Source organism: Castor canadensis, chromosome 3, assembly GCF_047511655.1.
Source record: "Castor canadensis chromosome 3, mCasCan1.hap1v2, whole genome shotgun sequence".
NCBI classification, from domain to species: domain Eukaryota; kingdom Metazoa; phylum Chordata; class Mammalia; order Rodentia; family Castoridae; genus Castor; species Castor canadensis.
The window spans coordinates 136,991,720-137,008,794 of NC_133388.1; the positions used below are offsets into that span (position 1 = coordinate 136,991,720).

A 17,075-nucleotide genomic window follows, 5' to 3' on the forward strand; every position below is an offset into this window, starting at 1 on the left:
CTGATAACCAGAATATATAGGGAACTTAAAAAACTAAATTCTCCCAAAACTAATGAACCAATAAAGAAATGGGCAAGTGAACTAAACAGAACTTTCTCAAAAGAAGAAATTCAAATGGCCAAAAAACACATGAAAAAATGCTCACCATCTCTAGCAATAAAGGAAAAGCAAATTAAAACCACACTAAGATTCCACCTCACCCCTGTTAGAATATCCATCATTAGCAACACCACCACCAACAGGTGTTCATGAGGATTAGGGGAAAAAGGAACCCTGTTACACTGTTGGTGGGAATGTAAACTAGTACAACCACTCTGGAAAAAAATTTGGAGGCTACTTAAAAAGCTGAACATTGATCTACCATATGATCCAGCAATACCACTCTTGGGGATATACCCAAAAGAATGTGACACAGGTTACTCCAGAGGCACCTGCACACCCACGTTTATTGCGGCACTATTCACAATAGCCAAGTTATGGAAACAGCCAAGATGCCCCACTACTGACAAATGGATCAAGAAAATGTGGTATCTATACACAGTGGAATTTTATGCAGCCATGAAGAACGAAATGTTATCATTCGCTGGTAAATGGATGAAATTGGAGAACATCATTCTGAGTGAGGTTAGCCTGGCCCAAAAGACCAAAAATTGTATGTTCTCCCTCATATGTGGACATTAGATCAAGGGCAAACACAACAAGGGAATTGAACTTTGTTCACAAGATAAAAGCGAGAGCATCAAGGGAGATATGAGGATAGGTAAGACACCTAAAAAATTAGCTAGCATTTGTTGCCCTCAACGCAGAGAAGCTAAAGCAGCTACCTTAAAAGCAACTGAGGCCAATAGGAAAAGGGGACCAGGAACTAGAGAAAAGGTGAGATCAAAAAGAATTAACCTAGAAGGTAACACACACGCACAGGAAATTAATGTGAGTCAACTCCCTGTATAGCTATCCTTATCTCAACTAGCAAAAACTCTTGTTCCTTCCTATTATTGCTTATACTCTCTCTTCAACAAAATTAGAGATAAGGGCAAAATAGTTTCTGCCGGGTATCCTGTGGGTGGGGAGGGTGGTAAGGGAGGGGGTGGGGGTAAGGGGGAGAAATGACCCAAGCATTGTATGCACATATGAATAATAAAAAAATAAAAAATAAGTAAAAGCCATCAAATAAATATTAACCTAGTTGGTGTGTAAATCATTTATTTTATGCTTTTAATTAATTATAAAATCATTTGATTTATTAAGAAACTTTTCTTTTTTTTTTAATTATTCATATGTGCATACAATGCTTGGGTCCTTTCTCCCCCCCTTAAGAAACTTTTCTATACTAGGTGCAGGGGTCAAGCCTGTATTCCAAGCTACTTCAGAAGCTGAGATAAGAAGGATCTCAGTTCAACCAGCCCTAGGGGAAAAAAGTTCTCGAGACCCTGTCTCAACCAATATCTCAACCAATGGCTGGGTGCTGTGGTGGTGTGCTTTGTCATCTCACCTACCACAAATAGTAGCGTGGAGTTCCAGGTTGACCTGGGCAAAAAGCAAGACCTTATCTGAAAAATGATCAATACAAAAAAATACTGGTAGAGTGACTCAAGTGGTACAGTACCTGTCTAGCAAGCACCAGTCCCTAGTGCTTTTCAAAAAGAAAAAAAAGTAAATACTGAGGCGTAGATAAAAAGTTTATAATTTCTGGCGTATCTTCTTTAAAAGTTGAGCAAAGTTTAATGTTTAAACTAGCCAGCTGGTGGCTCACACCTGTAATCCTAGTTACTCAGGAGGCAGAGATCAGGAAGATTGCTGTTCAAAGCCAGCCCCAACCCTATCTCAAAAATACCCAACGCAAAAAAAGGCTCAAGTGGTAGAGTTCCTGCCTAGCAAGCATGAGGCCCTGAGTTCCAATGCCAGCACCATTAAAAAAACAGGTTGCGAATAAAAATCAACAAATGTGAAAGCCCAGGAAAATATATCTGTATTTCTGGTTTTGCTGGATTTTTACATTAAAAAAAAATAATGTTTAGAAGTATTGTCTGATTACTACCAGAAGCTCACCAGTAAGCTGACATTTTTTGTGACTTTCCCAGTATAAAGGAACACTTTCTTCTATTTTAACCAAATCGTGCATAATTTAAATATTACCATAAGAAGTATTTTGAAAGTTATTTCTAGTTACTAATTTTAGCACAAATATTTTCATTTACTCAATTGCTTACAAAACATTGGTTCATACAAAGAATAAAATATTCTGCACATAACAAAGTCTACTATGTACATACAGTATAACTGCATTATACATAAACTCTAGTATTTAACATACATTTAATAATTTGTAAAATATTTGCCCTGTTTTGTCCAAGATTTATCATAGAATAGGAGCAATTTGAAAACATGCTTCATTAACTTTTTATTTTTATTTATTTATTTATTCAGTGGTACTGAGGTATGAACTCAGGGCTTTGTGCTTGCTGCACAGGTGCTCTACCACTTGAGGCACACCTCCAGCCCTTCATTAACTTTTAGTAGTAGTTTTGTAGGTTTTATTGAAGTGTTGAAATGTTGCTTGACCTCCTTCCCTTTGTCTTTAAATTGTTAGGTCCTGGAAATTTATCCAGGGACTCTGACATGCCATTTTTATCCTATGCTGTAAACTCATACTAAGTTTTCTATTTTAACATATTATAGGAACCTTAGACGTCACCATTATTTTTAACCTCAAATCACTGCTGGAGTGGAACTTAAATCATTGTCCACCTTAACAGCTGTCGCTAGCTTCTTCCCTGCTGCGTCCTTGCCCATTGCTCTGATATTTTACCTCCACACCCAAGCTCATAGTTTGGAATAGTTTAGGTAAGAACACACCCAAGTTCAGATCTATTATTGGCCATTTGGTCAATACGAGGAAGTCTGTAGTGAAGAAAGAAGGCAGACTTTCTCTGCCCACTAATATTCCCCCACCCTACTGTTACTATATTAGGAAACTCCTCCCCCCAACTCCACATCCTCCTGATGGAGCTGCCAATCTCACTGTCACAGGGGCAACCATGAGACCCAGGCCTGGCCGATGGTCCCCACCCCCAGCTTCAGTGATAGTTCAGAGTGGAGACGATATCAAATGGAAAAATTCATCTCTATGATGAATATACAAACCGTGGGGAAGAGATATTTGTTTTCCTGCAGTTATTTAGGTGGGGAGATTAAGAGCTGTTGGGGTGCCTTAGCCTACCATTTGGGGAGAATCTGCCTGAAGCTGAGTGTGGGAGACAAAGTCTCTTTGAGCCCTTGCCACTAGCTATTCTGAAGCCATAACACCCTAAACTCTCTGTTTTCATAAATCAACAAATCCCTTTTACCTTAAGCTAGTTGTGCTTATAATCCAAAAAAAAAAAAAAAAAAAGCACAGACTTGAGCCCAGCTTGAAAAGAAGAGAAATGGGAGGCTGTGGAGGAACATGAAAACTTCTCTCATCCCGGCAGGGCGCATAGATGAGTGGTACAGTGCTTGCCTGCCATTTGAGAAGCCCAGGGTTTGATCCCAGTACCAAAAACAAAAACCAAAACACCCAACAAAACCCTAATCTGAAATTCTTTTTGATTACTGAGGAGATTTGCCACTGATCTCAAAACAGTATTATCAGCCAAGCATGTTGGTGCGCACTTGCAATGCCAGCCTGCAGGAGGCTGAGGCAGGAGAATTGTCAGTTCAAGGCCAGCCTGGGCCACATAAGGGAGACCCTGTCTCCAAACACATAAACAAACAAAAACCCCAAAAAAGTTTCCCCAGCTAAAATTCCACATTTATTCTAAATAGATTATTTTCGATTACTTAGCTGTTTATTTCTACTCTTTCTGCAGAGAATTAAAATGTATAGATCTTGCTATTATCCCCTTTCTATATTCTCCACACATATTTACACAACTGAGTCAGCACTGAAAATTACTTTGCTTCTGCCCTCCTGAACCGTTGTTTGAAAAAGACATACTATTGCTTATAATCTAAGAAACTTGGAAGTGAGTTAAAACAATTGTCCTCAAACTGGGCTCCATATCAGAATTAGCTGGGAAAGTTTTGTTTGCCTAACATTAAATCCTGGCCTAGTTCCAGCTCTTACTGGAAAGAGATTAAGTCAAATTGGTCAAACACTCAGCAACACTCTACTGAACAAAGCCATATTTTTCCTAAGGAGACAGATATAAAAAACAGTGCCTCTTCCCTGTCCCTTTTCAGCTTTCTGAATAAACACTTGGACCATGTTAAAATTTGAACTACAGATATAATTTCAGAAGTACCAAAATGATATGTAATGAGAAATTTTATACTTGAATTTCAGGGCTAGAAATTTTGTTGAATTAATCATTTGTTTAACAAACATTTCATGAGCTCTTGATTTGTAGAAGGCAATATATAAACAACAGAATAAAGAAATAAAAGGACAGATTTACTTATATCTTAAAGTAAATTGCCATAACTTAAGTCAAATTTCCAGACTTGTTCATTTTTATTCCTATTCAGTTATATATATTCATACTCAATTCTTTTCTCATATATATATATATATATATATATATATTTTTTTTTTTTTTTTTTTTTTTTGGTGATACTTGGGTTTGAACTCAGGGCCTCGTGCTTGCTAAGCAAATGCTCTACCAATTAGGCCACTCCACCCCACACTCAATTTTTCTCATATATGACAGAAGGTGGTGCTCTTCAAAAATTGTTTTCTGATATAGAAACTGCATTCATAATTAGGAATCATAATTGAAGAACTCAATTGCTTTCCTTGGGAAAGACACTCAAGCAGAATTAAATTCTAGTTTAAATCCACAAGTGAAAAAAAAAAAAAACCCTACAAAAATAATAAGATGTGCCTGGGCGCTGGTGGCTCATGCCTGTAATCCTAGCAGGCATGGATTAGAACCTTGGTTTGAAGCCAGCCTGGGCAAATAGTTCCTCAGCTCCCTATCTTGAAAAACCCTTCACAAAAATAGGGCTGGTGGAGTGGCTCAAGGTGAAGCCCTGAGTTCAAGCCCCAGTACCAAAAAAAAAAAAAAAGCTTACACCATATCCTACGGTACTTGTTGGGTTTTAAATCCCACAGGCATAAAAAATGTTTCCAATGCAACAATCTCTCATCATACTCCAGACTCTTGTTCAAGCATCTGCAAGATCTAGTCCCATGGATGCTCCGTCAGGCTCTGCAGGTACACTCTGCAGGTACTTTGGAAGTGTACTTCTTTGCCTCCATTACTAGGCCCCGGGTGTCGCAAGTGGGTTTTGCTGTGACTTAAATCTATGTATAGACCTTGCACTTAGAAGAGGTAGGGAAGATGCTGAGGCAGGTCCCTGATGGATCTTCTCACAGGGGAGGGTATTTTTCTTTGGAGGGAAAAGTATTCTAATATACTTGCTAGGGAGGAATGAGTCACCACAAGCGCTAAGATTTCAGAGGAGTCAAGGGACCCAAAAGCTTTGGAGTCGTACTCTCAGGACTCTAACCCATGTGTCAGCGTCTCAAGCTTTCCCACCTGGGCACCAGTGTTTACACCTGCAATCCTAGGTAAGTGGGAGGCAGAGATCAGGAGGCTCATGGTTTGAGGCCAGTTGAGGCAAAAAGTTCTCAAGACTGCATCTCCAAAAGAGCCAAAGCAAAATGGACTAGAGGTGTGGCTCAAGCAGTATCGAGCCTGCTTTGCAAATACGAAGCCCTGAGTTTAACCTCCACTCCTACTTAAAAAAAAAAAAAAAATTTCCCCACCCCCGACTTTAACATAACAGATTTGCTTCAGCTGGATGTTCAAGCTTTTCTTGTTTTTTGTTTTTTTTTTTATACTGGGGTTTGCACTCAAAGTCTCACACTTTTGAGGCATGTACTCTACCACTTGAGCCACTCCACTACAGCCCTTTGTTGTAATGTGTTTTTTTTTTTTTTTTGAGATAGTGTCTCAGAGTACTATTTACCTAGCCCGTGATTCTACTGATCTCTGCCTCCTATGTAGCTAGGATTACAGGTGTGAGTCACCCAGCTCAAGCATCTTTAAGCTCAAGACTGTTAATCCTGAGTTTGGCCTTTAGTGTTTCTTTTTATTGTTTTCCCCTTCTTCTGCCAGGGATTGAACCCAGGGCCTCGCACACATTAAGCACACATTCTACCACTGGACCTAGACTCCCCAAGCCTTGGGTCTCTTCCCCACAAGAGATTAAGATTTTCTCTGCCCCTGCCCCCCTTTACTGTAACGAATATATCCTAATAAAAATTTTTTTATAATAAAGAAAAAAGACTTTCTCTGGCAGCTACCAAGGGGCCTTCTGTTGTTCAGACTGAATTTTCAGTAAGTTTGTTAACTAACCTCAACTTTTCATTATCCCTTTCTAGGGGTTGCTATGGATTGAATTGTTCCCTCCACTCAAATTCATATGGTGAAGTCCTAACCCCGCATGCGATCTCTATCTGTTCTCTTCCCCTCCTTTTCCCTTCTACCCCACCCTCCCCTTTCCTCTTCCTCTTTCTTCCCTTCCTTTCTTGTCTTCCTGAATGCAGACCAAGAGGTCATATGATCATACAGCAAGACTGTGACCATCTACAAGACCCTAGAAGAGGCCTCAGAATGAAATCTATCTTGTAAGTACCTTGATCTTGACCTCCTACTCTCCAGAACTGAGAAATAATTTTCTACTGTTTAAGCCACCTATTCTATGGTATTTTGTGACAGCAGCCTGAGCAAACTAAGGCAAATCAATACAATTAACAAGTTAATTCCATTATATTTGAATGAATTGCTCTCCCTAGTTTCCATGATTGACCAATGGAACTTCTGTGAATAGTCCCCTCCAACAGAGCATTCTTCCAAGCCACCATTGGTGAAGGGTTGTTTTGTTTTATTTTTCCTTTGAGACAGGGCCTCCCTATGTAGTGTAGGCTGGCCTCCAACTTGAGATCCTCCTGCCCTCGCTTTCCAAGTGTTGGGATTACGGATGCAACCACACCTGAGTAAAGTTTTAACTAGGCCACATAATGCCTGTGGCAGGAACTATGCCAACCCCACCTGCAGCCAGGGATGGAGGCCTCACTGTCACGGACATAACAAGTAATCAGTCTCAAAGCTCTTACTGCCACCTTCTTGTACCACACTTACTGCTAACTGTGCTGATTTGGGCCATCCAGGAAGTAGACATTGGAGTTAGAAGGGCCAACAACAGTCAACAGGGTGAGTTTGTGAAGCAGGACTTGGACTGGGAAAACCAAACCATAATGCATACGTGAAACCTGTGAAGGGAAAGAAGGGGAAAGCAGGTGTGAGCAGGTAGAACTCTGGACTGAGATGTGGATCTGGGAAATCTCCCAAAGCCCAGGGTGAGTTGTAAGGTGAGAATGACCTATTAGAGAAGTCCCATGTAGGCAGACCTGGCCAGGCTCCCATCATGCTTGGTCATGACTAGGGGTTGCTTGGGAAAAGCGTGGCCTTGGGAGGCAGACTCTGCAAGGCTGCAGTTGGAGGATTTCAGCTACTACACTGCTCACAGCTCACCAGCAACCTTTAATGAAAGTGTGACGGGAGAGGAGTCTAAGGAGACCCTGGTCTAAAAGATCTCAGATCCTTGCATTTCTCAAACCAAGAAGTTGAAGACACACAGATTGCAAAGCAGTAGTAGAGTTTTATTGAAAGGAAAAGGAAAGTGCAGGCACTGCAAAAGAGCGAGCACTGGGATCTGGCCAGATAGTAGAGAAGGAGGGATCTCTGCTCAAAAGGGAAAGTTAAAGATTGTAAGGGCAAACAGTGGGAAGAACCTGGGAGGTCTGCAGGAAGGGTTAGGATGATTGACAGGTTTGATTGACAAGGTCTTGTTAAATAACATGGAGCATTCTGTATTTATGCTGATCCACAGATTTTTAACTGCATCTATGAGATGTGACAAGTATTCATAAGGTCTTAAGTAGAGGGCTTTACCTGAAAGGTCAGACTGAGAACAGATTTTCCCTTACCAAGCATGCACCATTTTCCTGTCTAAACTGCTCCACCATTAGAGCCATTCCACCAGCCCTTTTCTGTATCCAGTATTTTCAAAATAGGGTCTCCTGATCTCTACCTTTTGAGTAGCTAGGATTACAGGTGTGAGCCACCAATGCCCAGTTGCTCTATTTTTGCAGGGTCTTGATTTTTGCCCAGGCTGGACTTAATTTGTATTTCCTGCAGAAGTTGGGATGACAGGTGTATGCCACCACCCATACCCTGCTTTTTCTGTTGCGATGCAGTTTTGCAGTTTCTGCTGGGTTGGCCTGGAACAGCCATCCTCTGATCTCTACCTCCTGAGTAACTGGGATTAAAATTGTGGGTTGCTGAAAGCAGCTCTTGAGTGCTGGGCTCCTCTCAACTAGTGGAAAGTAATAGGACCAAACATTCTCAATCTCAATCTCCACCTAACTCACACGGACCTACATCATCTGACCCATGGATTGTATCCCCAATTATTATGTGCCCCTTGGCTCACTCAACCTGCCATACAGTGTGCCATCTTCACCTAGCTTCTGTCCAGGGGCCTGTGCACTTTTGACCTTTGTTCTTTCCTAAAACCCAAAGTTTACAACTTGCAAGGTGTACTGACACTTGGAACTTTTTGCAAACAATTCATTTCTGTAATAATCACTAGCTGCCACGTACCCACAACACTTTTCATTCTGTTCACTATTTTTTTCCCTTATGACACACACCTTTTGATGATCTATACCTTATCTGCATCCTTCTTGGCAACAACTTAATGTCTGCATTCAATCATAGTGTCAGGCTTACCTTTATGATCACATTGCTCTTCAGATGTATTTAGTTGAAAACATTTTATTCTTGATGTATGAATATACTCAAGACAAGCAATTTGCCTCAGATAAGGTAAAGATATGAGAAACACCTATTTAAAAAGCACAAGCAATGAGTAATGACCAGTGATTTATTTAAAAACAATTTTCTCAAACCCTCTGGGACTGGAAGGATAGTGTGTTCTGCTGTAACATTTCACTCACATGGTGGTCTGGACATTTGTTCAAACCAGCTCACACCAGAATGTTTCCTTCAAAAAGCAAGGATCAAAAATACAAGCATAGACAAGTTCACTCAACACACATTTATTAAAGGCCCGAATGCTGGGTACTGTGAGCTATGTGATGGGAACTCAAACACAGTGGCAATGCTGTACTTATCACCAGAGGGGTAAGGACAGATGACAGATAGGAAGTGAGCAGGGAAGGGATATGGATGATCTTTTAATCACATCTGCACTTTTTAACTACATGTGAACACAACATTCTGGTAGCAAAGCTGATGCTGTTCTATGTACATGGAAGAACATTACCAAAGTACAATGTAGCCTTGGCTTACTACTATCCATGGAACAAGGATCATGGATGGCCAAAGAGCAGCCTAGGAAGCCTAGGGCCAGGCAGTGAAAAGCTATAATGGCAAGGGGACTGGAGAGAAGTTTCAGATATGTTTTAAATTATAGACTCAGCAGGATTTGACCAAAGAAAAAAAAGTGGGAGAGGACTACTTAAGTGTCAGATTGTTTGGATAGCCAGGTTGGATAGGAATGTCATTAAATTATGACAGGAAAAAATACACTCTTATTGGGGGTGAGAGCAGAGATTCATTTTTTCATGCTGAGCTGAACAAATGTATGCAGGATACAGGTGTCCATATTCGGTTCTTGCCTGGTATGTGTTCACTAGCACTGGGCCTTTGAAGGCGAGGTACACAAACAAGAAGAATTTTCTTAGTTTTTTATTATTTCCACACCCCAGTGAACTAGAAAAGGGTACACAATTACTCCCTCCTGTATAGTTTGCATTAATTAGGCAAATATAGTTCAAAATCACATAAGCAATTAAAAGATAACAGTGACTTTCAACAACACATGTAAAACTGTAGCCCAGAGCCACAGTAATAGTAATTCAAGTACAAAACTCCTTAGCTGTGACACTTGACCTTTCAATTCAGCTCATATTTAATTTTGTTATGCTACCTTAGTATGAAAAGTACTAAGGAATAGGGAAGGACTTTATCATAACCACTTTGCAGCATCTTAAACTAGTAAAGTTGTATCTACTGTGGGAGGTAGAAATTCCTTTAAGGATTACAATCAAGGGAGAAGGCCAACAAAGTACAAAGGAAGCTACTACATCTATCCAACCATCTACTAATCTAGCTCTTTAGGGGTCCAGAAACAACTTGTTGAGATAGCTTTATGGTATTATGGCTGCCCAAAAGTGGGCTAAGGCGCTTCTGGGATAAGCAGATCCCCTATGGAAAAGAAAACTTACTATCAGCAGAGCAGATTTAATTTCTTCTTGTGTGGAGTAACAAATGCAATAATTATTCCTTCTTCTGCTTTCTTTCTCTCTTCTTGTAGCTTCAAGAGTCATTCATTTAAATAGATTAGTTCATCTGTTTGTATACTCAGAAAAGCATCCAGAAGTTCTTTACAGTATGTTCTTATTAATTGTACAATTCCAAGTTCAGAAACAATCAGATTCATGGTAACTCTAAGTGTGTCCAGGTCTCAATTTGTGTATTTTCTGTAAAATCCAAGTCTTTAAAAAGGATTGATTGTGGTACTGGGAGTTGAACCCAAGGTCTCACACAGCTAGACAACTGCTCTACCATTGTGCTACACTGCTAGTCATTTTTTTTCCCCCCTTGGTGGCACTAGAGTTTGAACTCAGGGCTTCGAGCTTGCAAAGAATTCTACTACTGCTTGAGTCATACCTCCAGTCCATTTTTGCTCTGGTTACTTTGGAGATGGGGGAGGGTCTTGTGAAGTTATTTGCCCAGGCTGATCTCGAATTCCCAAGTAGCTAGAATCACAGTCACTGGTGCCTAGCCTTCATCCTTTCTAAATCTTACTTTGAGATATAGTCTCTGCAAATTGCCCGGGCTGACCTGGAACTGGCCATCTCCTGTCTCAGCCTCCTGAGTGGCTGGAATTACAGATATGTACCACAATGCTCACCTAGACCTTAATTAAAGCACAAAGAGCACTCAAATTAACTAGCTCTACTAATATGTAGAGATGATCTGTTAAATAAGTAAGCAGCTCTAGTAACTATCTTCATCCTATTGTATTCATTTTGGAAATGGACATATTTGTTTCGGTAATCCTTTAAAGAGATCAGGCTTCTTTAAGGAACAAATACTACACAAAGTTTTATAGTATAAAAATACAAGGAAGTCTAGTATTTATCCAATTTAGTATTCAAGTATACAGGAAAAAAATCAAATGACAACTGCTTTATTATTAAAAGTTACTGAATTCCATAAAGCACACAAAGTAACCTATATTCAACTAACAAAACTTTGATACATGTATTTAAAAATATATAACAGAGATTTGTCTTAACATTTATATACTATTTAAAAAGTAGTTATTTTACATATTTTTGCAATTTGAATTTATAAAATATATACATCCACCCTATTCAAATCCTCAAGCATGACCTTCCATTCCCACTAATAAAATGAACATTCTGTATTTCTGAATATCAAAAGGAAAATGGTACCAACTAAGATGAACAAATTCATTTTGACCTGAACATGCACTTAATTCTTGGCTACTATATAATTAACCCAGCAATCTGTCCAAATAATTATTTTACCTCTACCTGACAATCAACTTGCACTTACATACACAATCTGGGTTAATTAAGAAGAGATTTGCATTTTTCACGGTATCTCATAAAAACTACAAAGTTCCTTAATAGTCCTATTTCAGTCTTTAAGAGACAGGTAAACTTATTCAATCTTTCCATGTAGCAGGAAACATGTTATACAAAATAAAAAGTTAAAGGCTAGTAAGAATTTTGATTGTATTGTCTTTGAGAAAACAATCTTTCCTGAAATGCAGGCTGTGGCATTTCATAGCAAGAACACAGCAAAAACTTTCCCAGGCAACTCTTCGTTCAGTGCGTACAATCACAACTAGTGAGGTATTGTATTTAGACTAGTTTCTATTCAGGCTTTACTTTTACATATTCAAAACAGTTTCAGATATTATCAATAGAACTCTTTTCTTAAAAAAAATCATATAATCATTCTGGAGACCTGTCACCAAATAAAAGTTTAATACTATATTTGAGAATTAAAATTACAATTAATACCTCACTTACCAGGATCACAGAGCAGTAACTTCAACTTTCAGGACACAGAGCTAAATATGAAGTATGTGTTTAGATAATGATGTATCTAATCCTGTCTTTAAATTAATGCACAATTTATGTTGAGAAAGTAAAAGTCTCCCACAAATTACTGCATCTCAAAATGGCTTCAAAATTTAAATGGAAAAATAATTTATCTGAACAATACATAGGCTTTGGGAGAGGCCCTACCCAAAAAGTAAATAAAATTATTTCAATATTAGTATTGAAGAACTCAATTACGACTATGAGCTCATTTAAGTAAATTACTCAACAAATTCAGTCATCCACTGATGAAATGACATTAGGCACCAGTATCTCCATTTATTTTGTTTGTAGGGAGAAGAATATTTCTTAATTAAAAAATTTCTGATATAATTTCAATAATCTTCCTTTTTTTAGGTTCCCTAACCTTAAAATAACTTAGAAGTCAGAAAAGGAAACTGCTGAAGACTGAATCACTGAACGTCTTTGAGAAGAGATAGCAAGTAAAAAAGAAAAATAAAAGAGGGATTGAAAAATTTGAGAAAGGACTACTAAGAAAACTGCAACCAAGTGATGTACACTAGAAGATCCCTGCATAGACATCAACCATGCAAAGGCATTAGAAGCATTAGCACAACACAGAATGTACTATAGCTGACTTTCAGAATCAATCTTCAGCAAGACAGGTTAAACGTCAGGTTATTTTCTGAAAACCAATTTACATACATACACAATGATACATAATTATAAACTTTAAGCTTCTGGCTATGTACTAAAAAATTAATAAAATGAGATCAAGAAATATAAGCAGTAACCATAAAAGCTTACAACTAGTGACACTGAGATTTTTATTAAAAAATTTCTTTGACCACACAGTACCTCTTCTCTTCTTTTTAGGAAGTTTTAACAAGTTTTAAATATCTCAATTCTCCAAAACAATAAGCTTTTTAAAAAAGACTTGATTACCAGAAACAACATGTAGTTAAATACCATTTTCATATCACTACTCATTTCTATTTTTTGTCAATTCACCTTTGATGCAGTCTGGTAACAATTAAGCAGTCATTAGATACCTGTTTTACAAGTTAGTATCTACCACAGGTATCTAAAGAGATATATATATATATTATATATATATCTACTATGCATATATATGCATACATCTGAAATTCAGAAGGAAAAAAGTAACAAACTAGCTACTTCATAACAAATACTTATATGCCTACTCAAAACAACAACGATTAAGATCTTTCTCCAGTTGAACTACTGACTATATAGAAGCTATTTCCAGCACTTTCTTTGGGGGATTAAAAATGTTGTATTTCCCTCCTGACTAAAAGGAGGAATTACATATTACAAGCAAGTTCTTTAGAAGTAAATATTAATTCCTTAAGAGAACAGCCACAAAATGTATTTTTTACAATTTCCCTTAAACTGAAAACAATCTTTCTTTAAATTTATGGCATCAATCCTCATGTGAGAAAACTTACTGAAGGGCACCAAGTTCATGATCTAAGCATGCATAAATAAGAAACTGAATGTATCACAGTCTCAACAAAATTTGGCAAACAAGAAGAATGACCTAAAATAAATAAATAAATAAATAAGAAAGAAAGAAGACGTATCTTCTAAGTATGAAAGTATAATTCTGTAGGTCTAGTGCCCCATGGAGGGAAAGCAGGGAAGAAGAAGCATACTTTTATACAAATTCCTTGGTATTCTGGTTATCTTTCAGCAACACATTACAGCGAAAATTCTTTTTCATATTACAAAGCCACTACTTGCCTTCAGGAGGGCAATGACTGAGATAAATGTGATTTTTAATAATGTAGCTTACATATAAAATAATTACATCTAAGTGCAAAACGGTTTGCAATGACTCCTAAAGCCAAGGTAGTAATATTAATTCATTATGAATTTTTATTGGTTGGTGATACCATATTTTAGGATATTTTATCTTATTTTCTTCTTTTTGAACCATAAAATGCATCAGAATTATTTGGTTTTCTTTTCTTTTCTTCCACTTCATTTTATTTCATGGTGTACATATATATATATATATATATATAAAGAGAAAGAGAGGTATCTTAAAACACATATAGAAAACTCAACTGAGGCTATATGTGACCTATTAATCTACACTATAGCACTGTTAATTTTTTGACCTGGTATATTAATTCCTTTGGTGAATAAATGCCACAGGTCATTTCTTTATAAAATGATTTTAGTAACAGGATCAGCAATATGAGAGTGATTTCCCCTATACCCCCTCACCCAGGAAAAAAGATCAAGTTAATCAGTAGTTTAGAGCAGTTATGTAAAAACAAAATAAAATACATAATTTATAGCTGTAATTTTCATTTTAAAAGCAGTCAAAAATTAAGAATAATTCAAAGGTTTTCTATCCAGGTTAAATAGGCCAACTAATAATATTGACAGTGATCACTGTAAGAACACACGACAGAGCAGCGTCTGTCATTTTTAAAGTGGTAATTGCTAATTAGCAGTATAAACAGTGTCCACAATTTGGTGGCTGGCCATAGTTATAATTTTTTTCAAGTTATTTCTACAGCAGACATATTTTTGAAGTCTACCCACCCCTGAGTTAAGCAATTAATTATAGAGTGTAAAATTATATGCCCTTAATTAACAACATGTACAAAGCTATAAAATGTAATCTACACAGAGATTAAAAACAATTTTTAAAATATTTTTACCAATTACTGATTAGATGATTTTACTGGGGTACATATTTCAGGCCTTTAGCCAATTGGCTTTTATCTTTAAGCTCAAATTGATTAATATATTCACTGAAGGCTATTTCAAAAAGAGTGCAACAATAAGGCATTAGTAAAAATAACATTGTAGTAGAAACAGATTTTGCATATGTGAAAAGGTAATTTATAAAATACTTCAATTGCTTTTTAAAAAGAGAACCTAGTTGCAGTATCATTAACTTACATAGTACTGAGAATGGGACCGTTCAACAATTTTTTTTTAATATAGAAAAACTTTATATAGCTGTAAGCAAATTCTTTTCAACAAGAAAATAAAACAAAACAAATCCCTATGGGAAAACTGCAAGATTGTGTGAGACAAATAAGCAAACATACCATTTTATAGTGTACTTTTGCCAAAATCTTAAAATAAAAATGTCCACACTCTTTGTTAAAACATTAAGCCTCTGTCAAAAATGTATTTCTTATTTTAGGGTACAGGATTAAAGGACAAGATGATACTTACAAGTAAAGAAAATTTACAAGAAAAAAAACTTGACATAAGTTTTTCAATTAAAGTACTATAACATTCAAACTTGACTTAAAATGTAACAAAAGAAACAAGACTGCAAACAAAAATGTTTATGGATTTTCCCAAACATAAATAAAAGAAATAGTGTTTAGGCAGTAGGGCTCATGCTGATGGCTAGCAGGAAGTAACAAGAGTGTAATCTACTTGGAAAAAATCTTTAATGTACAAATAACAGGCCCAAATGATGAACTGCAGCAATTCAATAATCACTGCCATTTTTCTTACTTCCAAACTAAAAGCCTTCATCAAACCATTCATACCCTATATTATTCATATCTTTACTTCAGAGATTGAGGAACTATATACAACAAATGAATTTATTTTCACCATAGGGATAACATATTGTACCTCTCTGCCAATGTTACTTGAAAACCTTCCATGTCAAAACAATTTGACAGCAGATATAAACAATTAAATAAATACGCAATGATCTTTCATTATAGTCCTTTAAAGACGCATGTTAATTCATGCTGTTAACCTTAGGATCACAGTGCATAGAATCCAAATATAAACAGTTGGTGTGACTTTCAAAGTTATGTTGGATCCCTCACTTTATCTTAAATCCTACTATAACCGTTAAATTCATTTCATAGGCCCTATCATGCATTAATCATGGAGTGGCAGGAATTAATGAAAAGTTTTCCTGTTACAACGTCCATTGCCGGCAATGAACGTCCCAAAACCACCAAGGAAATCATTGTTATTGCACAATACATGAGGACCTGGAACTTTTCCGAAAGCTTAAAAAAATAAAAATAAAAAATGGAATTATATTTGACATTTCCTGACACCTGCATTAATACTGTATGACTAATAAAAGCATGTCAGTTGCCTGGACTGAACCAGCGATCAACATGCGCCCAGAATGCACACGAGTAAAAATGCAGTAAAAGGAAGTAGTCTTCATTGCCTATAGGTCACTTCCAGTCAAAGGTTAAAGTTCAAAGACTGAATGATCAAAGTGCTCATTTTCTCAGTAGGACTATCTTCTGCTAGGAGGATGATAACAGTGGCATCAACAAGTATCATCTTTAAGAAAAGGAGAAAAAAGATAATTAAAAAGTCAAGCATGCATAAGTCAAATCTACAAGTTAATCTAATAGGGTAATTTAGATATAATTTCAAGTAGCAAGAATATGACTGAAGTGTCTGGCTTGCTTCCCCCAACCCTTGCAAATAAAAAGTTCGATTACATAGTGATAAACAGAACAAGTTTTATCTTTCAAGGAAGTGATAATTCACATAAACCTTAAAATGATGTGTTATTATTGTATCAGTTTTATTTAAAACAATAAAAATTGATACAGTATGGGAGCACATATTGAGGACATTTCAATCTTAAGAGAACGCTTTCATAAGCAAAAACTTAAAATTTTAATGAGACAGGAAGTAGACTCCTGACCAACGCAGCCATGCTATTTAACGTAAAATAGTAAGCTATGTCTTTAGATTATGAGGTAACTCTCCTTAAACAACAAGATATAACTTCTAAATCAATAGGTAGTCTAGGTTTTCAGCAAATATAGATACGTATGTAAAGGTCAGTTAAAAACCCCACAGAATTAATTTGTAATACCTCCTGGTAGCCTGATTACAATGTAGGTTAACAGAC

General features: G+C 36.9%; 1 protein-coding gene across 5 annotated transcripts in view; it reads right to left on the reverse strand.

Annotated features, from left to right (window-relative positions):
• The window catches only part of Ube2w (ubiquitin conjugating enzyme E2 W), an 87,745-nt gene that overhangs the window by 24,356 nt on the left and 46,314 nt on the right, over positions 1 to 17,075 (reverse strand). The window contains exon 6 of one of the 5 annotated variants that reach the window (XM_074068733.1): positions 11,253 to 16,492. The exons of the other annotated variants lie outside the window; for them this stretch is intronic. Within the exon in view, the coding sequence (XP_073924834.1) occupies positions 16,479 to 16,492 (14 nt within the window). The 3' untranslated portion in view covers positions 11,253 to 16,478. Of the gene's footprint in view, positions 1 to 11,252; positions 16,493 to 17,075 lie in introns of those variants that run through there. 5 annotated transcript variants of the gene reach the window in all.